The sequence below is a fragment of the Astatotilapia calliptera genome, chromosome 11, assembly GCF_964374335.1.
Source record: "Astatotilapia calliptera chromosome 11, fAstCal68.1, whole genome shotgun sequence".
Taxonomy (NCBI): domain Eukaryota; kingdom Metazoa; phylum Chordata; class Actinopteri; order Cichliformes; family Cichlidae; genus Astatotilapia; species Astatotilapia calliptera.
The window spans coordinates 10027192-10053799 of NC_137432.1; the positions used below are offsets into that span (position 1 = coordinate 10027192).

Below are 26608 nucleotides of genomic sequence, written 5' to 3' on the forward strand. Positions count from 1 at the left end.
CGCAGATTACAGATACGTCCTCCACGACAAGTCCCGTCGTGACCGCGGAGGCGCACATAAGGGACCCTGAGGAAGCCAATTTGAAACCTGCAGGTTGGCAGCGGAGTATTTTGCGCAGCGCCACTGGTTCGCTCCTCTCTCTCTCTCTCTCTCTCTCTCTCTTTCTCTCTGTAAGATGAATCCGGGTGAAGGAAAGGGTTGGGACAGGGAGGAATAGCCGGAGGGAGGGATGGCTGAATAACGAGGAGAGAAACACCCACTCCGGACTGAACGAACTGTATCCGGAGAGAAGGAGTGAGAGAAAGGAAGAGGGGAAGAAAGAGTGAGAAGAAAGAGGAACCCTTTTGGGAGGCAGAAGCAGGAGCGGTCTTTGGTATTCACGGGATTTCCTTTGGGGGATAAAAGGACGCTTTGAATTGATGACTGGAGAGGTATGAAAGGCGATTTCATTCATTGTGCGGGCAACTGAGTCGGTCTCAGGTGTGCTGCTGGCGCTGGAGTATTTCGGCCAAATCGGTTCATTTGAATAGGTCTGATAGTTTGAGAGAAATCTGCCTGAGAAACTTAAATTAAATCACTCTGGAGCACTTCAACATGATCACCGGGGACGCATTCATGCTGCGGTCATGAAATTAAACTTGCAGGCTTGAGAGCAGGTGGAAAATAGACAAGTAATTTAGCGTATGTTTAAAAAAATCTCTTAAGCTAAGGAAAATTTCACCTACGAAACAATCAGTTTGTATTTTACTCCTGATGTGTTAAAATTATTTACTCTTAACTGATCCGCGTGTCTTTCTCGGTCTTTCTTATTATATTTAGTATTTTTCTAAAAACCAAAAAAAAAAAAAAAAAAAAAAATTAAAGGAAAAATGGCTAGATTTTATTGAAGTTGACGCCTTTTCTCTGGTCTTCATTAAGCAATTAAAGCAGTAAACCGGTTGCAAATTTTCCCCTCGAATTAAAAGACGGATTATCGTCATCATCGATGCAATCCGGAGACAAGGGAAACTTTGGTCCCTATTTAAAGGTTTGCTGTTAGGACCACGGGAGGACCGTTTACGTTCCCTCTGAGTCTAATCATCTTACTTTAGCAGCCCCGATGAAGTTTTTGTGTGTGTAAAATGTTGCATTGTCAGTGTGTGTGAAAGATTTATTACAAATGAAGTAGTTTCACTTTTCCATCCCTCTCCATAAGTATGAAAAACTAGGACAAATAATCCCCCATTCTTGTGTATTCTTATTAATTCTGCTTTTTCACAACGTCTGAATGAAAGACCTGCTGCTCATTCAACACCACAGAACGATCGATCGTCATCAAAGGACTTTTTTCTTCTTTCACATGTCCATGCGGCGACAGGTGTGACTGTAGTGAGGTGGGTCTAAAAGAGAAAATCAGAAGGTATCTGTGCGTCCATCAGTGCTCATACTAAAGAGTGGCAGAGAGGTGGGAGAGGAGGCGAGGGGTTAGGGGTAATGTGGAGGAGAGAGAACAAAAAAGTGAGGGGTGAAAGGAGGAGATGAGATACGGAAGAAGTGTTTGCTCTTTTGGTTGAACAATGGCTTTGTGAAATGTTCCCTCTCTGGACTGTCAATCAAACTGACTGTCACTCTGTCTGACCTCTTCTCTTCTCTTCTCTTCAACAAAGTGCTCCACTGTTTTGCGTCTGGCTCGTTTTGTGTAGGCGGGAGGCTCAGCTGCAGCTCTGTGGTCAGTGTAGACTGTGAAGCTTCTGCTCTGTAACTGTTAAAAAAGTTGATATTAAACAAAATAACTGATTCTAGATCAGTGAACTGAAGCACTGAGTCGCCCCGCAGCCGAGTGACATTCATGCAGTTAAATCTCCGCTCTTGTTTCTTTCTTTCTTGCTGATCTGTTTTCTGTCCTTGCAGGTCTAGACTGCTGGTTTTGAGGATGTTGTCAATGGGGCAGATCAGTTGGTGTTTGTGGGCTCCACTGGTGTTACTGGCCCTTGTTTCCTATTACCCCAGTAAGGCACAGGGTCAAGGTAAGTGGTTTTCCTCTTCTCCAATTCCCCTTGCTGTCTCATTTCTCTTATCCCCCCGATCAGGTCACCCCATCCAATCCCCTTACTCTTACCTGTTTGAACTCCACTATATCCACATACCCCCCCCCCCCCCCCCCCTCTCTGCTTTCTCATCCTCCGCCTTTCTTCCCTCATCACCCCCTTCATCATCTCGCTGTTTGGCGTGCAGGCTCAGTCCAATCACATCATGCTCTAGTTCATATCACCTTCATATCATCATGCCGACTTACCCTGGCAGCATGGCAACACTTGCCACCCCGTTGCTGATGCTGCCGCGCTTCAGAGAGGCTTTAATAAAAGCGTAATAGTGCGCTTCACGCTGGGATGATTTGCTGCACAATGTGCTGCTCAGTATATAACACTCCAGTGTGCTTTGCAATTATCTTCACCTCAGCAAACCTGAGTTTCATCAAAATGTGCATTGTTGTCTGATTTGTGCCATATTTTTGATCACATTAAGTATCTGGATGGCATCCACTTGAACATGGGTTATTATCATCATTATGAGGATATATCAGCACATTTGTGTTAAAATGAAACAGTGTGTGTTTTTGAATGATACTGAGACTCTTCCTGCTGGTCCTCCCCAATATTTGTTGATACGTTTACTTTATTGGCTTCAGGGAAACAAACAGAAAGAAAGTTTCCACAGGACTCTTCGCTGTCATGTGAAAAGATCTAAGTACACAACAGGAATTAAGATGGTAAATATCATCAAGGTCCTGCTAACCAAATACATTTCATTAAGTGACTATCAGGAAGTCTGAGCACCTTTATAAAAGCAGAAGCTTTGGCAGTTGGCTGGTCTGGAGCAACCAGTCTCACAATCTTCCAAGTAAATTCACCCCAAAGTCCAACTGTGCAATTCTCAAAGAAACTGCAAAAAAACCCCAAAACAAACAGAACAACAACAACAACAAAAAGGTTTCAGTTTTCGTTGCATCTGAACGAACCACAACACTTCTGTAACAACGTCCTTTTGACATACCAGCACACCACCTCATACCACCTCTGAAGCACGGTGGTGGAGGGGTGATGATTTTGGTTTGTTTTAGGAGCTGGGCAGCCTGCAGTCACAGAGCTGTATACCAAAGTATTCTAGAGTCAAATGTGAGGCCGTCTGTCCGACAGCTTAAGCATAAAAATGGGTCATGAAAAAAGACGATGCAAAGCAGCAGATCTCTAACAGAATGAGTGAAAAAAATAGTTTGCTGCTAACGGTGGTTCTACAGCTGTTGAATCGCCGGGTGTACTTTGTTTTTCACACGACTCTGTGTGGTCCTGTGAAAACATTTTCACATGTGTATGAGAAAACCAGTCCTTTTCAATTAGGTTATTCATGTTGTGCTACTTCATTGGTATTCAGATGGTAAATATAACCATCTGATATCTCCTCTACGGCTGTAGGATGCATTACTGGTAAATTTCAGCTTATTATAACTAATGGATCCAGAGGCTCTATACTCAGTCTTATGGATGCAGTGAATGAGTGTCTGTGTGTGTGTGCACCTGTGTGTGTGTTTAAGTGGATTTTGTGCATAAGTTGGCTCTGTTTATGTGTATTTAGCAAGCTTGTACAGATGGTCAGACCTTTCACGATCAAGATAGTGATCATATTCAAATGACCCTGAGGGAAGATGAGATATTTAGTTGAATGTTCTTTGTTTGTGTGCGTGTGTGCTCGCGCGTGTGTGTATGGGTGAGCCGCTCATATTCCTTCCAGGTTGTGACGTTCAAAATTCATTAGCCACATCTGTCAAAATCCATTTATCGATCTGTTTTGTACAGCTGCGTTAAAAGAATTCCACCTTAAACATGCGTCAATCACTGGGTGGTGTTCCAGAGGTTACATAGCTTTTGCTTAAAGCTAATCTTTTAAAACTGGATCTGATTAGCACGTGGCTATTTGTGTCTGACCATTGGGAATCCCTAATAAATAGCAACTACTTTAAAATTCCTTCTCTGTATGTTTATCGTTATGTCAGCCTCACCCATTCCCCACCGCTGCCTCTTTTTATCAAAGATCTTTCTCTGCACTGTCGATAGTTCCATAAGTCATATTTTTCACTGCAGACGGACAGAAATAAGAGGTGAGACAGAAGTGGGACACAATTAATTTGATGCCAGTGAACCACAGCAGAACATGGACGACCTCCCAGACACTACAGGACTATGCCCTGTTCAATCCCTTCATTAGGGAGCATGTGATAGCCATTAATTTTGTGCCCAGTCTGTCCCTGTAAGCTGCAACATCTGGTCAGAGGGGATTTTAGCTTGAGGATTAGCATGTGCCCTTCCCATGCAGGATGTCTGTATGTACAGAGCAACTGTCTGGATATTGTCAGGAAGTCCCTTTAACGAGGGCACCGGTTAAGAATTATAGAAAATTATTGAGTATTTAACAGTATTATCAGAAAATAATACTCTAATCTCATTGTTGCTTAATATTAGTTTATTCTTTTGGAATAAAATAAAACTAATATTGTATTGTATAGCTTGTTTTTGTATTTTAAAAAAGTTTTTCTGAGACCAATGAAATGACAGCTTACCGCTGAAACTGATATGATGTAAATTATGTACTCATGATTTTTTAGTCTGCTACAAGTCTGCTCCAAAAATATGCTTATTGTAAGATTTGTATCCAGTGAATACCCAATAAGAGTTAACTGTCACATGTGTTGTCCAGATGTAGGCTCACTCTGTACTTACTGGTAACATTAACATTAAATTGATGATGTCTGTAAAGCAATATTGTTTTTTAGTTAATTTTTAGCTGAAGTAGATGTCTTTAGTTTTGCAAGTATTTGTAAATTAACCAGTTGATTTGATAAATAGCAACTTTGTGCTACTGTTTGCACTATAAAGGACAGTTAGAGAATTTGTATGGCACTGTGCTTGAGCCAGGAAATGCACTATATAAGGTATATAAAACAGAGATGTGCAATTCTAATCAGCTTGAAAGTCAACATTTGCTATGATCACCTTTAGTCCTCAACACAGCCTCTCTCAGGAAAACTTTCTAGTAGATTCTTTAAGTACAGTATTGTTCACAGATGGCTGTAGACACTCAGTGTTGCACTTCTCTCCTGACCTCCTCTGAACATATTGATGATAATTTGAATAAAAAATTTCAGATTTGGATTCATCACTCCATCAGACCCATTGCCACTGATTTTCAGTCCAGTTGTTGTGTAATTTGGCACACCTCATCCTGTTCTTCCTGTCCGCCTTCATTATGAATGGCTTCTTGACAGCCATTCATCCACTGAGACCATTTTTGATGAGGCTTTAGTGAACAGTAGATGGATCTACTCAAGGGCCAGGTGCATCTCTTTCAGATATTTCTTAAAAGACAGAACTTTCAGATACTTTTTATCTGCTGTAAATAGTTTTTTAGGCCAGCTGCTTTTTCTTTTGTCCTCCTCTTGTCCAAAGTACTCAGGTTTTTCGAGGAGAAATGTACACTGTGCCACCATATGCCAAGTTTTCAGCTCTTTAAATCACCTTGTTGGTGCTAAAACACTCATTTATTTTGTCAAACTGTGTTATCTTTTGCAAAAATATGGGAAACTAATTGTGTTCTTGTAACAGAGTGCTTATAACAAAGACACAATTTAAAATACACAACATTGGTTCATCTATCTCACGCATCCATCCATTCATCCATCCCCTTCTGCTTAACCAGTTGAGGGTCACGAGGGGCTGGGGTCTCTCCCAGCTATCACAGGGTGAGAGGCGGGATATACCCAGGACAAGTTGCTCAAGAGTTTCACAAAGTACTGTGTCATAGTCAAGATGTTTCATTATAAGCTCAAGATATTAACTATGTGATAGCACTAAAGGAAAACAAACAAGATCATCCAAAACATCTGAGTTTCTCCTCACAGGACCATAAATATTGTTCTCACTGTTTTGTGGCAGCCTGTCCAACAGTTTTGGTGACCACTTCATTTCTCTAAATGACCACCGGCCATGCTGGTGATGCTAAGTAAGTCTGAAAATCGGAGAGAAATTTAACCTGAACTAATCCTTCAGGACAAGATAAATCTCTCACAGACATTGTCATCCGGTATTGAGCTGAAAGATGTCCTCTTGATGGCATACTGTTTCCTAGTGGTTAATGTATGTATTTAGGATTTATAGATTTATGCTCATCCGTCGGACTTGCAAAGAGCATCTGATACTATTTCTAATGAAGAAAGGCAGAAGTGTGCAACAAAGCACATTACAGTTGTTGTTGTTGTTGTTGTTTTGTTTTTCTGGCCTTCTTTTTTCTCTTTGACCTTGAGATGTGACAAAAAGGGAAATGTAAATTTTATTTTCTGCTCCAACTAAGACGATGCCAGCCACGACCTGACACTGGGAAGATGCTTCCAGTACAGCAAAAGCAGAATAGATGGAGGAAAGATGGTGGTGATGGTGGATGTCTGCCATGATTAAATCTGAACTCTGACCTCATTTTAGAACAAATAGGAATAATTGCCAGTCGAGCATTTATTCATTATATTCAGTCGTGGATGGGTGAGCCAGTCATTGTAAAGATGCTAAATGTGTGTAGGGGTTCTCTGCATGTGTGTGTGTTGGAGGGCAGCCTGGTGAATTAGTATGAGTGAAAGTGTGGGCCAATAATTTCAGTTATAATGAACAGGGAGAGAAGCCAATGATGAGAAATCATTTATTCATAAACAAAAAATGAGAATGAGATGGAACAACCTGTTTTGAATTTAAAAAACTGTTAAATTATCTGAACCAAGGCCGCTGTCACCCTGTCACTCTGCTGCGGCTGCTGCTGATGGTAATCCAGCTTGTCATAATCATCAGCCACTTTAGACTAAATGGAGCATTGGATTGTAGGAGATGTGACTCGCTGGAGTTTTTCTAATTTTACCCCCTCGTTACCGACAGAGCACGTAGATCATATTCCGTGATTGTACATAAATAAATTGTAATTGCATCTTAATTTGAATTAATGAGGATTTTTCTTCTTTTGGTGGTCTGTGTGTATACACTACATATTCAGGTGACTTCCTGCATCTGCTAAATTACTTACATAAGATAAGATACTCACATACTGCGGTCTATAAATGAGGTCCTGCTTTGACAGAAATAATATGATGTTGTTATAATGTTTAAAAAACACCACTAGTTTGATAAAAACCAAGCAAACAACTTAGTTTCATTGAATCGCCTCTATTTCTTCACTCAAATCAAAATCTTGTGAATACAAACGCTATGTTTTACAGTTCTAATAAAGCACACTGCAGTGTGCTCATACTGTGAGTTGGGCTCCGTTAGCGGGACACAAGCAGAAAAACAATGGAGAAACTCAGCTGAGGGAAAATTATTTACTGTTATTTCACTTTTTTATTTTTAATGGCTGATCAAATTTAAGCTTTTTTTGTTGTAGCATTTAAAAACCACTGCCTTCACAAGTTATTGTGGACTGCAGCAGATAATTGCAGTAGTTTGAGTAATTATAATAATTTCAACTTCATTTACCAAAAAAAAAAAAAAAGAACATCTTCTGTGCAAAGCTTGTTTTTTTTAATTCAAGTCAAAGTCACTGCTGAACTCTCGAGTTGTGTTTTATTTAGGGACTGTGTGAAATGACACCACGGTCCTGGATTTTTGTTATATATTCATGGGGTTTCTGTCCTGGTGCATTCGTTCTTTCCTTGTCATTGCCTCTTTCTGTCTCATGCAGTTACACTTGTTTATGGTTTTTAACCTTGGAAGCTTGTTTACACCACTGAATAATAATAATGATTAAAAAAAATACCATTAAAAAATAACAATTCCAGGTTTTTACCTCAAAATTTTGACTTAACTCAAACCTGAAAGTTGTTTTGTCAGAAGTTAAATGGACTGTTTCTTAGAGCACCCTTCTGTTCAGTTTTGAACACTCAGACCACTTTCATGTACAATGCGGGTTCACCCAGTCACACACAAAGCACTTTTATTTGACACTCACCGCTGGATGCATTGCAGCCAACTCAGGGTTCAGTTTCCTTTGCAAGGATTCGTCAACAGCAGAAGCTGGGGATCGAACCGCCAACCTTCCAGTTGGTACCTAACTCTAAATTTTTAGATAATCCCAAATGTTGAGATTTTGAGATAATAACCTGAAATTTCCATCCATCCATCTTCATCCGCTTTGTCCGGGGCCGGGTCGCGGGGGCAGCAGCCTAAGCAAAGAGGCCCAGACCTCCCTCTCCCCAGCCACCTCCTCCAGCTTATCCGGGGGAATACCAAGGCGTTCCCAGGCCAGCCAAGAGATATAATCTCTCCAGCGTGTCCTGGGTCTGCCCCGGGGTCTCCTCCCGGTGGGACATGCCTGGAACACCTCACCCAGGAGGCGCCCAGGGGGCATCCTTGTCAGATGCCCGAACCACCTCAGCTGGCTCCTTTCGATATGGAGCAGCAGCTGCTCTACTCTGAGCCCCTCCCGGATGGCCGAACTTCTCACCCTATCTCTAAGGGAGAGGCCAGCCACCCTTCGGAGGAAGCTCATTCCTGCCGCTTGTATCCGCGATCTCGTTCTTTCGGTCACTACCCACAGCTCGTGGCCATAGGTGAGGGTAGGGACGTAGATCGACCGGTAAATTGAGAGCTTCGCTTTTACACTCAGCTCCCTCTTCACCACGACGGACCGGTGCAGCGTCCGCATTACTGCAGCTGCAGCCCCAATCCATCTGTCGATCTCCGGCTCCCTTCTCCCATCACTCGCGAACAAGACCCCGAGATACTTGAACTCCTCCACTTGGGGCAGGAACTCATCCCCGACCCGGAGTGGGCACTCCACCCTTTTCCGGCTGAGAACCATGGCCTCAGATTTGGAGGTGCTGATCCTCATTCCCGCTGCTTCACACTCGGCTGCGAACCGTTCCAGTGCGAGCTGGAGGCCCTCACCCGATGAAGCCAACAGAACCACATCATCTGCAAAAATCAGAGATGAGATTCTGAGGCCACCAAAGCGAAAGCCCTCCGCCACTTGGCTGCGCCTAGAAATCCTGTCCATAAAAATTATGAACAGAACCGGAGACAAAGGGCAGCCCTGGCGAAGCCCATCACCCACCGGGAACGAGTCCGACTTATTGCCGGCAATGCGAACCAAGCTCTTGCAACGGTTGTATAGGGATCGAATGGCCCGTAGCAATGGGCCAGACACCCCATATTCCCACAACACCTCCCACAGGACACCCCGAGGGACACGGTCGAATGCCTTCTCCAAGTCCACAAAACACATGTAGACTGGTTGGGCAAACTCCCATGCACCCTCAAGTATCCTGGACAGGATAAAGAGCTGGTTCAGTGTTCCGCGACCAGGACGAAAACCGCATTGTTCCTCCTGTATCCGAGGTTCGACTAACGGACGAACTCTCCTTTCCAGCACCCTGGCATAGACTTTCCCAGGGAGGCTGAGGAGTGTGATCCCCCTGTAGTTGGAACACACCCTCCGGTCCCCTTTCTTAAAGATGCCAGTCCACAGGTACTGCCCCTGATCTCCACGCAACATTGCAGAGGCGTATCAACCAGGACAGCCCTACAACGTCCAGAGCCTTCAGGAACTCGGGGCGGACCTCATCAACACCAGGGGCTCTGCCACCAAGGAGTTGTTTAACTGCCTCAGTGACCTCGCCCCCGGAAATTGGCGGGTCATTCCCCTCATCCCCAGACTCTGCTTCCTCCTCGGAAGACGTGTCAGTGGGATTAAGGAGGTCCTCGAAGTATTCCTTCCACCGCCTGACAATTTTCTCAGTCGACGTCAGCAGCGCTCCGCCAGCACTATACACAGTGCAGGTAGAGCACCGCTTTCCCCTCCTGAGACGTCTGACGGTTTGCCAGAATCTCTTCGAGGCAGTCCGAAAGTCTTTTTCCATGGCCTCTCCGAACTCCTCCCACACCCGAGTTTTTGCTTCAGCCACTGCCCGAGCCGCATTCCGCTTGGCCTGTCGATACCTGTCGGCTGCCTCCGGAGTCCCACAGGCTAACCAAGCCTGATAGGACTCCTTCTTCAGCCTGGTGGCTCCCTTCACCTCTGGTGTCCACCATTTGGTTCGGGGATTACCACCACGGCAAGCACCAACCACCTTGCGGCCGCAGCTCAATGCAGCAGCTTCGGCAATGGAGACGCTGAACATGGTCCATTCGGACTCAATGTCCCCAGTCTCCCTCGGAATGCTGTTGAAGCTCTGCCGGAGGTGTGCGTTGAAGATCTCGCGGAAATTTTGCAAAAAAAAAAAATGCTTCCATATTCACATCTCACCTCTCCTTGTTGCTGGTTGACACTAGTTCTAGTTCTTAATTAAAACCAGACATGATTCCAAAACCTTTAGAACTAATTATTGGAACTCAAATTGGCTTGGTAAGCTCAGTGACCCCTGACCTACATACACAGGTGAATCCAATAATAAGCAGAGAGAGCTGAGATTTAAGCTGTCTGCTTCCACAGTTAGGAGCATATTGAGAAAATGGAAGACCACAAGCTCAGTTCAAGTTAAGGCTACTAGAGTTCATTCTGGAGTCTAGAAGAAACTAGAGATGTTTTGTAAAGAGGAATGGTCCAAAATACCTTCAACCACAATCCAGACTCTCATTGGAACCTACAGGAAGCGATTAGAGGCTGTAATGTCTGCAAAAGACGGATCTACTAAATATTGATTTCATTTCTTTTTTGTGGTGCCCAAATTTATGCACCTGCCTGATTTTGTTTAAACAATTATTGCACACTTTCTGTAAATCCAATAAACTTCATTTCACTTTTCAAATATCACTGTGTGTGTCTCCAGTATGATATATTTAACTGACATTTTTTATTGTAACAACCAAAGATTTATACAGGAAAGTAATGACTATTAACAATATTGCCCAAACTTTTGCATCCCACTGTTTTTGTATACACACACGTATATATGAATATATCTAGCTCACAGTCTAAAGTGCTTTGAGTGGTCATTTTAATGTAATTACATTACATCTAAAGCACGTGCACCTTTGTAACAGTGACAAGCTCTTTTTATATCTGGCCTCAGCACATCACAGTCCATCATAAAGCACATTTGATCTCTAGAAGAAGAAACACCAACAAAAAAAATCCTTGACCAGTGTGGTTTAGTGGTAGTGATATGAAAATGTTTTGTTTGCATCTTTATTCATTTATTGTTATTTATTGGCCCATCTGTACTAATGTGACAAAGCATTTTTATTACAAGCTGCCCCTGCCTTAATCTCCTCAGGACCTGAAGTCCTCGTGTGAACATTACATTTTGGCTTTTCTGCACCTTACACTTCATTCCACTCAATAAAGCATTTTGCAGTCTGTTAAACAATTCTGACTTTCTTGTCATGCTGTAAAAGAAACCCCCAGAGGAGGAAAAAGAAAAATCTGTTGAAGACGATGCTTACTTTAATGTTTGTCAGGTCCAAGGAGAAATAAGAGCTCAGATCTTAGGAGGTTAAAGTTTATCAGCTACTCATTACATTATCTTTGCAACAGATGTGACACAATACTCTATATAATCATAATATTGACTGTTACTGATGTTAGGCAGATATACTGAGCCCTCATTTCCTTTGTTTAACATGACAAATACAATATTAGTAATAGATTCGTGGATGAATTAGACCAAATTATTCCTGCAAAATACATTTTATTTTATGTTGCGTTGCACTTAACACTTCTCTGGGTTTTGAACATGTCGGCGTCAGTGTAATAAACTCCAGAATTTAATATTTCCTTCCTGTTTAATGTCAGTCATCTGCTGCAGAATTTACCCGACTGAGTATTTCATGGTGATATTTTTTTCACAGATGGTTGGCAAGTATGTGGAATATTATGGCTTCTTTCACCAGACTGCACATGGGGACAGATTTTTCAACAGACTCTTAATATTCAGCCGACTTAAAGAGAGATTTTACACTCTGTCTCTCTCTCATATACACACACACACACACACACACACACACACACACACACACACACACACACACACACACACACACAATGCAGTAGAGAGATGAGGCATGAAGTAAAAAGGCATCCATTACACAGGTAAGCAAAGAGAGAAAGAAGGGGTGTGAGTTGCTAAAACGCTCATAAAGGAGGGGGAAACGAGCAAACATGCTTAAATAACTTGATAAAAGAGCAGAATATAAGTGAAGAGGAGCGGTACAAGGATGTTAAACTGGAGGATAAGAAGAGAAGGTGTGATGAAAATTTTTTTTAAAAAAAGGAGCCACAGTGATTTTGGGTTAAGTGTTACATCAGTGAACAGAGTAGTTTACGTGCAAAACGAGACGCCGACCACATTGAAGGATGCATGCTGTGGTGCTGAATAGACACTAAATGCACACACACACACACACACACACACACTCCTACACTTCCCCTGATCTCTCTCATGTACAGCACAGTAGCTATCTTATGGTGACATCGCAAGTCAACAGTTGTCGTACATAAATCCTGAGTAGTGAAGGCCTGAACACTCAAAGTGGAGCCTGTAGGTTTTCTGTAAAAAGGAAAGCAGCAACTTAAAAGAAGGAAGACTAAACTTAAAGAGAGTCCAGGAATGAAGATAAAAGGGAAAGAAAGAAAGAGAGAGGAAGTAACAAATTACTGTCAACTTAAGAAGAGGGTAAAAGTGGAAAGTAGGGGACAAAGAAAGGAAAAGAAATGGATAGGGACAAAAATGATGAGAAAATTAAAGAAATGAGAGGCTAAGAGGGGGTAAAGAGGAGACAGAGATGGAGGGAAAGGGGATGGTTGGCAATGAAAATAGAGATTGACAAAAAGCAGAAATCTCAGCAAAGACAAAGGAAAGACATGAGATGAAACAGAGCATAAAGAAAAGAGAGATGAATGGAAGTCGGATAGAGAGATTGTTGAGCACGGAAGAGAGAAGGGAAGAGAGAGCACAGGAGAGAAGCTGGATGAAATTAAGCCAACACAGAGTGGACAGTGAGCCAAATCAGAAGATGGGAAGAAAAGCAGAGGAAGTTTGAAACGGAGACAAGAGCTGAGTGAGAAGATGAAGTGAAGCAGAGGTTTGGACAGCAAGCATTTACTCATCTACCAGGAATCCCTGCTAGCTTTCAGCGCTCCTAATCCTGGGAAGAGTCATCTCTTCTGAAACTGAGGCATCAAGCTGTGCTTGTATCGCTGGAACCCAGATAATGCCAGTTCATACTGGGCCTCCAGTTAAAAGATTTTTCTAGTCCAGGCTCCCCACCGAGTCGGGAGATTACTCAAGTTCAACCTTGAAATTGGAACTTGTGAATTAAGCTTCAACGGCACGAGGAGAACATGTTAAATATTGTTTTTTCAAAGCGCGTATCATTTTCACACTGGGGGGTTTTTCATTGAGGCCTCAGGGATTCAGACTATTTACCGAAGCAAAATTTTGTTGCTATGCAGAAGTCGTGAAGCTTTTGCCAAAGGTTTGGAGGAGCATTTACTACCTGCCAAAAAGCTCCTGCGAGTAGCTGTTGGGGGCTGGCTAATTCCAGTGGTGTAACTCTTTCAGATAAATTACTCTGGGCTGCGTAATACACCATTGTGTTATAGATGGGTATGCACTGTGCAAGTCCAGGGCAGGTCTAGTATTTCCGCAGAGTATTTTATTGTGAGATACAGAGCGTGGATGTGTAATGTGTTCCACGAAAGCATCTTAGATTTAGAGAGGCAGTGCAGAATGTGGAGCTCTTGGATGATATTTACAGCTGTACGGGGATAAACAAGAACAGGCGTGTCGGTTTTTTGAAGGGTAATTTATATCAGAGAACTCTGTATCCTGTCAGCATCCACAGCATTTGTGTCCATATTCATTAATCATGGTTGCTGTCTCTGGTATTGCCTCCTACTTAAAGATCTTGACAATCATTCTGAAGGGTTACAGTTGGATCATTTAGATTTTACATTGTCTTATTTTTTATTATTCACTGTGTGTATGCGTTTTCATTGACATGCCAAGCAAAAATCCAGACATTCAACGCAATTGTCACCACATTATTAGTACCCCTGTCTGCCAACTCATTTCACCTACTATCAGGCGCACTAAACAATACCAAAGTCATAACCTACTCAGCTCTATCACTCGCTTAAATTATTCATAGATTCTCATTGTGTTGTGTAATTATACACTTCCACCCCATGCATTCTGAGGATAGGTGGTGAGATTTAAGAAAAGCAGCACAAAAAAGGTGAGACTGTGATGTGTTGCAGAACAATCGCGCTGCATCAGAAGATCTCCCGATGACAAGTTCGAGAAGTCGTCCTTGTTTGAGACTGGTTTCTGTTTCTTTTTTGGCTTCTCTAAAAGTCGAGGCTTGATTTTACATTTGTGAGGTAATGCCATGACTAACATTTTAAAGTTGTTTGGAAGGGAGGGCTGATGTTGGTTTTGATGAGTTGGACTTTAAGAGGAAAGTGTTTACTTCAAGAAGATGCACGGGTGTATAGAAATTTCATGGTGCGCGACTGAAGATTACACAGAACGTCAAGACATTTCAACATGAGGCCATTAACCAAGCTGAGCACCGCGGGTCGGATGTTGTCACCTTTATTATAACATCAATTTATATGATACAGTGCCTTTTTTGTTATGGCGTTAATGGGATTTTCCATTTAGAGGGTTGGAAGTCTGTCCTCACCTCTGAGTGGAAATCCTGAACAGCACGTCTCAGATTTGTCAGTGCATTATCCCCTGCTTTTGACTTTCTCCTTCATGCCTAATGCAAGCTCTTCACATGTTCACACTCACTATTGTGACTTATTATAGGCTACAGTCCCTGTAGACTGAAAGATTATTTGGGTGTGCAGTTAAAATATGAAGCCATTCAAGCATTATTACTGCTTGAAGGGATACTTTGACATGTAACATTTTATGTAAAGCTCTTTTTCTTCCAGTGGTAAAAAACTTTCAGGCTTTCTCAACAGTTTCTTGATTCAAAACTTGCTCATGTGAAAAATTCACATGATCCTATTAATTACTAGATGTGAAAAAGCAAAGACCTTGCTATTTGCCTAAAATTCAGGCAAATGGGATGCCCCCTTTTGCACCTCTGGACCGCTCCAACGTGTTGCCGTTTAAGTTCGTCTTTCATGTATGCCCCTGGATATATGTTTGCTCTTCACACAATACTTATGTTCTAAATAGGCCCAGTTTTCAGTCAGGATGGGAGCTGGGGTTCTGCCAAAGAGCTGTTTTTAGACAGTTTTTTAGAGTTTCCAAAGCCCAAAAGCCGTGCATTAGGTTGGGAGTATGACCAAGAGGATGATAGTCATGTTTTTGACATTCCCTGTGATGTGCATTACAAATTTGTCCTTCCTGGGGTCAAACTGTTGATGCATAGTTCTGCTAAATTGTAGATCTGGCCCCCTGCAACATTACTCTCTTCTCCAAAGTGAAATTCAGCTCCTTGACTCCAGAATGAACTGCACAAGTGCAGATCAGAGCTTCCACGGAGTGATCTAAAGACTACCTATAACGGGACACCGGCCAAGCGCAATTTGACTTTCATGGGTGGAACTTTATGATTTCATACTGTTTTCATTCAGCACCTTTTTGTTCATATATTTGTCATTGTTAAAGTTTCAGTTGTTTCCTTTTCCCAACAAACTGCCTTTTTTAAAAGAGACAATTTATTGACTGAAAAATGGATCCACTTCTCAAGGAAGCGTGACAAAAATGCATGTGCTGGGCTTACATCTTTTGTATTAACACTAGCAAAGAATAATATACCAAAAGGGTGAAACGAGGCATAAAAATTACATCCATTTTCAACTAAAGTGAATTAGTTGGATTCCTACTCATTCCTACATTACATTGCTCTGTCTGGAGATGTGAAAAAGTCGTCTGCCCTTCTGCCATACTTTTATTTGAAAAAAATGTGCTCTCTTTGTTTGTTAGAAACCACAGTCTGCACAAACTCAGACTCCTGCAGAGAAAGTGTCACGATCCTGCGTCTTTTGACCCAGCGTTTTGAGTTTTAGTTTATGGTTTATGTTTAAGCCCTTCAGGTTTTCTAAGTTCATTTTTTTATCATGCCTAGGTTCTTCTAGTTCTTTGTTATTAGATTCCCCTTGTGTCTTCCACCCCTGTTAAGTCTCCTTTGTCCTTCATGTGTTTCATGTCTGTGTCTTACGTTGTCAAGTTCAGGTTGTCATGTCTGCGTCTTATGTTTCCTGTTTTATTTTGAAGAGGTCTTGCGTTCCTGTGTTCATCGTGTTTAGTTTTACTCTTCCACTGTGACATCTTTATGTTCATGTGTCAGCTGTTCCCCATGTGTTCCCACTTCTCTCATTAGCCTCCTGTGTGTATTTAGTCTGTGCCTTCTCATTCAGTCTTCCCATGCCATGTCCTGCGTTCAGGTTTTCATATATCCTCATCATCATTGCCATGTTTAGAGTTTTGTTTGTTTTTCTGTTTGCCAGGGTTTTTCATAGTTCGTGTTTCCTTTCTAGTTTACCCAGTTTAGGTTATTGCTTAGTTTGCATTGTTTTTGCCCTTTTATTTTGTACTGTTCTGCCTTAATAAACGGCTCATCATCAGTTAAGTTTGAGTTTTAGATGTCTGCACCTGGGTCCACTCTTCACACTCCACGCAGTTTGCCTCGGCAAACTGGGACAGAAAGGCTGCTGTCACTGTTTTTAACAGGCCACAGCGCATCTGTTTTCATTGACAGAGGGCTGCAAGGGATAAGATGAAAATGCCACTGTACACCAATCACTTCTCCTTTATGTATACACTATAGATTAGATAAGTGACACATATATTTGCAAAATAATTTTTTTTGCGCTGTTTCTTGTCTCTGGAGTGGTGTTTAACATAAATTGATCATAAGAAGACATTCCTCTATTTTTTTCCTCTTTTATACTCTGCCTTATGTGGCTCTCATGGATGTAGGACCTTCAGCCCTCTCTGTGTCCTTCCATGCAACCATTCATTCATTTATTTCCTGTCAAAGTCGCATCGATTTGCAGCTTTTTGTTGGCCATTCTGGATTTAACTGCTCACATATTTTTTTTCTATTTATGTTGACTGATATTTAGGACATTTTTCATTAATTTAACATGTTTTTTTGTTTGTTTTCTTTTTAATAATTCCCAAACTTCTTTGGAGCCAATTTAACTGTAAAATTGTTTTTCAGTTCCAGCTCCGAGGAAGCTGCGTTTCAAAGTGCTGAGCTCAAGCAAACTCCTGGTTTCATGGAAGGAGCCCAAAGGAGACTTTGACAGCTATCTGTTTTTCTACAAAAGTACCCCAGGTAGGATTTTTTTTTTTTTTTTTTTACTGCACACACTCATGCACAAAAGCACATGCACGCGCACCTCTATGCCAAAAAGAAGCGGAGCTTAACTTTGAAATTTTGGAGGAAGGATCCCATTATGACTTGGATTTTCTGTCTGTCAGGAAGGATTATGTAATTTACTTCTTATCAAAGCTCCTTTGAAGGGATTACACTCTTGAGAGATATAGAGGACTCAGAGTTTGTCTCGGCCAAGTTTGAGACAAGGGAGAGTTTCTGCTGCGTATGTGCAGCCTGTCAGCACATTTTGAAAATGGGGCTGATAGGTACACAGGACATGATGGAGAGGTTTAGCCCAGGACAGCCAAATGTCAGCACAGGAGTCATTTTTCAGTGTTAAACTGAAACTCACTGAAAGCAGTTACAGCCATAATGGACACGTGGAATTTTCACTTTTATTTTGATGCTTGTCATGAGGTGCCTGTCACAGACAGCGGCTATACTTTTGTCTCTTTTTGAGTATGCACAGTGTAATAGAAGTCTAATAGAAATCACCCGAATTACCGCTGATGTGCACCCACGTTTACAGCCATAAATCCTCCTTCACATCACTTCCCTCTTTATTGATATTGTGCTGAATACAGCAGGCAATTCTTCTGCAGCTGATGTAGAAGTGAATAAGAAGGACTGAATAAGCACTCTATAGCATAAAACCTGTTTCTTGCAAACAATACTTTTTGAAAAATGCCTCGTCTGAAATTTTTTTTGCCGCTTCCAACAATAGAACTAAAACTCAAATTTATGGCCACTTTTCTTGAAGGGAGGAGTGCAATAGTAGCTCACTGGCATTTAACAAATTCAGCAGGAAATTTAAAAAATGTATATGATGGATAAAGCCTTTGTCAGTTGAAAAATAGCCATGAAAGCCACAGCAGCTGCCATGTTCCTGATGTCCACTCTCTTTGTTCTCTGAATCAAATGAGCTGAACTTTGTGTGAAGAATAAAACCAGATGATTTACTTTTACCTACAAAATTAATATTTTTTCCTTAATGCATGTGTTCTCCTGTAATTTAAACCATTTTTATGGCACTACAAATTGTTTAAAATGTTCTACTTTTACCTTTACCCTGCTTCTTTGTCAGTCAGCTGGTATTTCCTGGATATCTGTTGAATAGCCTGCCTTTTTTCTGTTTGTACATACACATACTCGTGTGATAGTTATTAGACCCAGATGTCCATATTTAATCTTTTAAATCTCAGCGGACATGAAGCCAGACCCAGATGAAAAAAAGCTGAGTTTTTGTAATATTCATGCATCGGTACATAATGTGATTACTGGAAGGTTTGCTTGTTTGCTTTTTGAGCACCAAATAATACAAGTAGTGGTGGAAATCACTGGTATTCACTTACGATACAGATCTCATAATAGTAAAAAAAGTGTAATCATCTTCACATGTGTACACATTCATATTTTAATCACATTCTTATTTGAGTAAACGAGTTTAAATTAGCCCTTTGAAGTGGTACAAAAAATACAGGTAGCCTACCCAGCTGCAAAAGGTGCTTCTACAAATTCTTAAACAATTTCAGAGTAATGTCCCTCAATGTAAAACAACAGCATATACTCCTGTCCAGCTGATGTCTTTTTTCAGGAAACACCTTGCATATTTCAGCAAGACAATGCTAAACTACCAACTGCATCTATTACAACAGCATGGCTTCATGGTAGAAGAGTCAGGGTGCTGAACTGGCCTACCTGCAGTCAAGACCTTTAAATAAAAACATTTGGTGCATCATGAAACCAAAAAAACCCCCAACAACAACAAGGAAGACCCAGGACTGTTGAGCAGCTGGAATCTTATATCAGACAAGAACGGAGCATTTTTACTCCCCCAAAAGTCTAGCAGCTGCGCTCTTCACTTCCCAGGTTTTCACTGACTTTTCTTAAAGGAAGACAGGATACGATACAATTGTAAACATGGCCCTGTACCAACTTTTCTAGTGTTGGGATTGGGCCATGGGGTGTATTCCTGCCATCAAATTCAAAATGAGCTAATTATGCTTTTTAAAATTTTACAAACTCCTTTTCTGAGTTTAGACATTTGATATTGTCGTAATAAGCTGCAGGACTCAGCTCAGGACAGAAAGAATTAACTAAAAGAGGCAGCTTGCAGTTTCTGTAGATGAGCGGGTAGTCCTGGAGTGTAGTCATAGTATAGTCCCGATCAAAAGTTTAAGGCCACTTGAAAAATGGCAAAAAGAAATCATATTTTACGTGGTTGGATCTTAACAAGGTTCCAAGTAGAGCTTCAACATGCAACAAGAAACAAAAGTTTGGGTCTGTATACAAGCTGATGACCCCATTGGTCAAACAGTGGATTGTGAGCTCCCGCTTTGAAACCTCGGTATGAGCATTTTCACATCATGAAACAACAACCTTACTGTTCTGAAACCAGATGTGATGAGCAAAAGCCCAAGCTGTCGGTGAAAGCACATGTTCTCTGACCATGTGGTTACCTATTACCTATCAATCAGAAGTTATTAGCCTGTGAGCAGTGATACTCTCACATCCCCCTTTCTGATGTTTAGTAGAGGTGGGACAACCAGTTTCAATCCTGATTATTTGGTAATTGATTACTTGGTATCAGGTCAAAAACAAAATGTGCAGTAATGCAGCACACTAACGACCAAAGCACCAGTCAATTTTCTATCGCCCATTTGCTGGGAGTAAGGGCGCCCTCCGTTTGCGAGGTGGCCTGCTGCTTGCGGCACAGGGAGGAGAGGGCGGGGCGGCGGGGGATTCTCTGGCTGGCTGGAGCGGCATCTAATAACCAACTCGCAAAATAAAATAAAATAAAAACAAAACAACAAACACGTAAACACCAGAGATTATGATACAGACTTATAATTTGCACCGATGTTTTTTTGAAATTCTATACGTGAAAAGTGAGCGCGAGAGCCCTCGGTGCGCCTGCTCGCTGCTGAAGACAAAGTAAACTTTATTGTCATCTCCGCTACATACAGTGCAGTATCTAGAGAGATGAGAGAACGAGGCTCCAGTTACAACAGTGCAAGTAAACAAACAATAAATATAAGAAGAGTAAGAAAATATATATACACTTTCGGACCAGGGATAAAGAGATCAATAACAATTTAAAATTTATAATTTACAGTTTGCTGATTTAAAGTCTCACACACAGCCTGTCGAAAGGGGAGAGAGACCTGCTGCTTCCATATAGAGCACATTTCATTCATAATGATGTAAATCCAAGCCCATTATGTATTCATGATTTGAATCCTGGGTTGTGTGAAATCCCAGAAATAAACCTTAGACAAAGCGAATCTGTGAAATAAGGTGTAGGTCTATTAGGTTATCATCCTCGGGTTGGTGGATGGGTGTTCATACTGGAGTGCAAAATTAAAACCAAGATGGACAAGAAAAGTTCAAAGCCATCAGGTGCTCAGTTTAGAAAAAAGAGAAAAGAGGAGGAGGAGAAACGAGCAAAAGATACAGGTAAGCAGATGTGTCATTGGATAATAACAGGTCATTCTGAAACAATCAGAATCAGAATACTTTATTTATCCCTAAGGAAATTATGTGGGTTACAGTTGCTCCAAGAAGAAATGGTAAAAATAGTAACAGTAACAGACTAAACTCCAAACAACACATTATGTTACAGCTTGTAATATTAATTAGTCAGTGTCAATTGTTGATTTGTCCTGTTCTCATTATATGATGAATTATGATGGCTGTCCGGTAGCCGTTTGCATACTATGCATACTCTCTCTTCATATGTGTGTGTGTATGTTTCTCTGGTGAATTTCAGTATGATTCTGGCAACAGTTTTATGTTAATGTACAATCCTTTATATGTTTTCTGTGTGTGTGTGTGTGTGTGTGTGTGTGTGTGTGTGTGTGTGTGTGTGTTGGGGGGGGGGGGGGGGGCGCCAGAGGGAGTGTTCGCCCAGGGCACCAAACAGGCTAGGACCGCCACTGCAAACATCTATCTAAAAATAAATTTCACAGAACAAACTACAAAGATATATGCAAGTAAAGCTTAAATAACATTCAAATGCAGTTTAACTTAGAGATAACAGGCAGAGACAGAAGAGCGCAACCTAAACTATCGAAACCATTTTATTACCTCTTTGTTTATGATTTTTTTATTTAATCCCTCTGTGTTTTACTTTGTGTTTTATGGTCTCTTTTTGGGATGTACTCTTTCTGCACATTTTTGTCACTTTAAAAGGATTTTGTTGGCCAAGAAAGACTGCAGCAGTGTGTGTGCTGCCTGATGGTTGTACCAGTACTTATGTTAAGTAGATTACCATGAGCTCCTAGCCAACTTTCTAACGCTGAATATTTAGAAAGTAACATAAAGCACAATTTATTTGCCATAATCTTCAAAAATCTGCTTAATTACACTCGATAATGATAGATGATGATTTTAATGAGTTTTCCACGGCTGATGTACTTCACTTCAAACAAATCACTTTGTGCTGTGAGAATTTGTGAGACTTGCAATGACTTTAAAGGATTAATTCAACATTTTGGAGAAAAACACCTTTTTACTTTGCATAAGAGCATTAAATTAAAGGATCAATATCACTCGGGCACTGAGAATTGATCCAGGGCCTGAACATAAAAACTGAAAGCAGGTCCAAACTGTTAGCCTGGCTCAGTCTAACATTCTTCTCTAAAACTCACTACGTGGGATGATCTGTCTCACTGGGTTACAAGAAGAAATCCAAAAATGAGAATGTATGGTTTTATGGAGGGGATGTGTGCTGTAACTAATCCACAGAGATGCTGCATGTGTATGAAGCCCGGGATCAATGACAGAAATAGCTGCAACTTGTAATGCCTAATAAGATGACAGTTAGTAGGGTTATTGTCTTTTTGTAAAAATAAAAATGAAGATGTTTTGATTGCTGGGGTTACTGAGATGCTAAACTAAAGAGGATCTTTGATCCATCGCTGTTCCCATTTAATAAGTCAGTCATTGAGGTGATCTGTGAAGGCGAAGGACTAAAAAGAAACTTTAGGAGGAGGCTCTGAGAAAAATAAGACATGAACAGTCAGTTTTCATATATAGACCAAGTCAAAGCCTTAGACTTGAGCCCTGTTGTTTGGTTGATTAATAGTAGTTTGGTTCGCGTGCACGGGCCGAGCCTCCAGCTTGTGGAGTTGATCAATGCAGTTGCCTCACCTGATCTTCAGTTGCCTTCAGAAGGATTTATCTCCTTTTTCCCAGAGGTGTCATTAGTCAGCACCCCGCAGGGACGGGCGACAGAAGAGCTGAGGAAGTGCATGCACGGACACGTACTCCCCTCTCTCTCTCTCTCTCTCTCTCTCTCTCTCTCTCTCTCTCTCTCTCTCTCTCTCTCTCTCTCTCTCTCTCTCTCTCTCTCTCTCACACACACACACACACACACACACACACACACACACACACACACACACACACACACACACACACACACACACACCCACACCTTACTGATGGCTGATTGATTGCTGGGTCAAAATTAATGTGAGGAGATAATACGACCTGTTGGCCTGATGAGGATTAACGGTTGAGGAGAGGACATGTGCGCGCACACACACACACACACACACACACACACACACACACACACACACACACACACACACACACACACACACACACACACACACACACACACAGAGGACTGTGAGGATTGGGGGGGACATGCAAAAATTGGGCAACTAGTCACAAAGAGGTTGCTGTTCTATTTTTACTGGGCAATAAAGATTTAGTGCTTAATTTTATCCTGCCTTCAGTGTTAGAGCGGAGTATTAGTCAGTAACTGTGCTTCATCTGCTGGTGTCTTATGGCTACATGCACTAAAGTGTTGCACCAGTGCAAACAAACTGCTGCTGCTATTTACAAAGAGAGCAAAGCGACAAGAACGTGTGTAAGAGGTGGGAACTCGGGAATGTCTGGGACTGACCCGGTTTCATGTGTATTTCTGCGAGTTCCTTTCTAAAGGTGCAAAATATTGTGGAGGGAGGAGAATAGCACACAAACCAATTTACTAATGTTTGTGATACACAACTTATTGCTTATTGTCCTGATATTTAATGCATCAAAAACATGTTCTTTATTTTTTCGCTTGATATTCAAATGAACCAACAACATCTGTGCTTAGAAAACTACACAACTTAAAACTTGCAATTCACCCATGAGTGGGATTCAGGGATCGCCAGATTTACCAATCTGGCACTTAGAGTACTGATGTTTGTCTACCAGAGACTCAAATACATGAATTAAAGTCTCTGAGTCGAACACTCACCACTCCACTTCTTTGTCTTCTTCCCTTTCTCTGTCAGGTGGTCAGCAGAGGGAGATCATAGTATCTAAATCAGACACCAGCGTGTTGATAACAGACTACAGTCCTTCTAAAGTCTACACTTTCAGTGTTATCGCAGTCAGCGGCAACAAGCAGAGCAGACCACTTCAGGGCAGATTTAAAGGTTGGTTCATCTTGTACTCCTGCTTTATATTCTCCCAAATCTTTTCTGCCTTTCTCCTGATGACTAGTCTCCTCTTAGTGTTTTTCCTACCCTCTGCTAAACCTTACTCTGTTATGCGACTCACTCCTATTTCATCTTCTTATCCATCATTTCAGTTTTCTCTACTTTTATCCTGTCTCGACTTCTTCTCTTTCCCCTCCTCTCATTTCCTTTCCTCTTTTCTGCGTATTACCTCTCATCGTCTTTCCTCACCCTCTTCCTCCTCCTTATTGTTACTCAGCTTTGATCTGTTGCGTTACACTCTGTTTTTTCCTCTGCCGTGTCCTCGCCTGTGTCTATTCTTGAGTAATGTACTACTTGGTTTGGGATATTTTATTACACTATAATGAAGGAGACCCAGATAGAAAGAAACTTTCTGAAATAACTGTTTTTAAAATAATTTAAAATTATGAATTCGTTATATTCTGCAGGTGAAAGAAATGAGAGTGACAAGACTGAGTCCCAGAGGTTCACCGATTCAGCTGCTCCTCCGAGGAACGCCAACGAGATCTCTGGAGGTAGGACAAATGCACTGTTTCCAGGAGATGAGACGATATGCAGAGTTGTCCTCACATGAAACATATAAATAAAACGACTCGCGCTGATGAATTGGACTCTGCTTAAAGAGTCTCCCAGTCAGTTTCCATAGCGATGTTTGGATGAAGGATAAACAGCCACCGAGGCAGTTACATAGATCAGAAGGCCAAAAAAGTATGAGTCAGCGTGTCTGTCCGTGTTTCCCTGCATGAAGAGTTTTTATCCAACAGGTTAACAGTGAAGTTTTTTGAGATGAGATGCCAAAATCATCTTTGCCTGACTGGCAAATCATTTGTGGCTGTGATTTTTTTTGGGAATTTATTTATTTATTATTATTATTTCAGCATAACTCCTAAAGTTAGGCAAGTGACCAACAATGTTCGCTTGTGTCTGTGTGGCTGCCTGCTAACTTGAGTTCCCGCTCCCATGCAAGATGTCTGGATTCATGCGTGTTTATTCTTAAAACCGAGATGTTCTTTCAGCTGGCAGCATGGATGTCCTCATATTAAAATGCGTAATGGTTCAACCTTCTTCCTATGCAATGTAAAAGAAGACAGGGATGCATTTGTTTTCTTTATTGAGCGTATACTTGCATAGCAACTGTCCCCTGTCTGCTGATTTCTTTCCCATAACAGTGAATTCAGCTGGAAATCTCTGGCTATAGATAATTGATTGTTGCAGTTCAGTTTTCCGTGTGTGCTCGTGTAAGAAAGACGAGCCCGGTAATGTGAAGACATGAACGGTGTCAGATTTGAAACACTGTAACTGCTGCTGGTGCAATAGTTTTTTGACTTTCTCTAACGTTTTCATCACAGTTTTGTAGCCTGAAGTGTACACAAAGACAGACAGTCATTATTCAGTGGAGCCGTACTTATTATTTAAGCATACTTGCTTCAGGCTGGCTTATTGTTCGGTTTTTGTGCTGGTGATCATTTATCACAGGGCCCTAAAAGATTGAGGTTGTTTAGAAATATAAGTGTGGTTATATAGTATAGTTTAGGCGTCCAGTTTCCATTAAACTGTACAGTGTGTCATCATATTTATTGACTATAGTACATATATATTATTTAGGCAATTTACCGTGTAACTGTGTATGTGCATTTCATAGTTGCTGTTGGAGCAAGAGACCGACATGCACTCTCCAGGAGAGAATCACTGAGCAATTCATATCCATGAATACTTAATAAATTGGCTCTTGGGTGGAAAACACACTGATAGTAAATCACAGGTTTCATATTGAATGCAATCTCTAGTGGCACTTAAAGTGTCTTATTATAGTATATTAACCTGTACAGCGAGCGGTGGAAGAGTGATGAATTCACCATAAATAATGTTTGATTGTCACATCTATATATTTCTATAGTAATATGAAAATGAGATGTATTTACATTTTTCTCATGTTACGTTTTCATTTTTGGTAAATTGCTTTTCTGTCTGCTATATCTGGCAAATAGAATTTAAACAACAACTAAAATGACAGCAAAGGTATATGTCAGCAGAGACTGAGGTTGTAGCTGTTTCTATAGAAAACAAATCTAATCGAAACTGAGCATCAGAATAGGGAAGAGAGGTGATTTAAGCGATTTTGAACATGGCATTGATGTTGGTTTTCTGGTCTGAATACTTCAGAAAATGCTGATCTTCTGGGATTTGCCCACACATCCTTCTCTAGGATCAAAACGGGAGAAGGCAACGGCAGTTCTCTGGATGAAAATATGTTGTTGATGCCAGAGGTCAGAAGAGAAAGGTCAGGCTGCTTTGAGATAATAGGAAGGCAACAGTAACTCAAATATAACCACTCATTCACTAGCAATACGTAACTGATACTAGCAATACGTAACTAGTATCAGGCTGAGTTTCCCAAAAATACTCTATGTGAGCTTGCGTGGTGAATTTGCCTGCAGTCAACCCAAACCACACATGCACACACACAGGTTTAGATCTTTGATGTTATTCCTCTTTGTTTCTCTCGTGCTGTCCTCCCCCTCCGCTCCTCTTCTCCTTCCTATCGGTAGGCAAATTAGAAAGCTTACTTCAGTTTGCTGTTATCAGAACCACTCGCCCTCCACTAGAGGTGACCTTGATTGGTGTTCTGCCTCCTACCTGTTGGGGATTATAATAATATCCTGCTGTGCTTCAGTCGTATTTGTGAAAGTGTGTGTTGGTGTTTGCATCTTTGTGTACTGTAGTGATGATAATGGGTAACTGTGGATGAATAAAGGAGGCCCTTTTATGTACCGT

At 41.3% G+C, this 26608-nt stretch overlaps 1 protein-coding gene across 2 annotated transcripts in view; it reads left to right on the forward strand.

Moving 5' to 3' along the window:
* The window catches only part of col14a1a (collagen, type XIV, alpha 1a), a 166260-nt gene continuing 139652 nt past the window's right edge, over window positions 1-26608 (forward strand). The window contains exons 1-5 of one of the 2 annotated variants that reach the window (XM_080307779.1): window positions 1-1708; window positions 1891-2006; window positions 17193-17309; window positions 23648-23791; window positions 24262-24348. In XM_080307779.1, coding sequence (XP_080163905.1) covers window positions 1913-2006; window positions 17193-17309; window positions 23648-23791; window positions 24262-24348 — 442 coding nt within the window. In that variant the 5' untranslated portion in view covers window positions 1-1708; window positions 1891-1912. The remainder of the gene's footprint in view (window positions 1709-1890; window positions 2007-17192; window positions 17310-23647; window positions 23792-24261; window positions 24349-26608) is intronic. The other variant, XM_080307778.1, reaches the window with a different exon arrangement.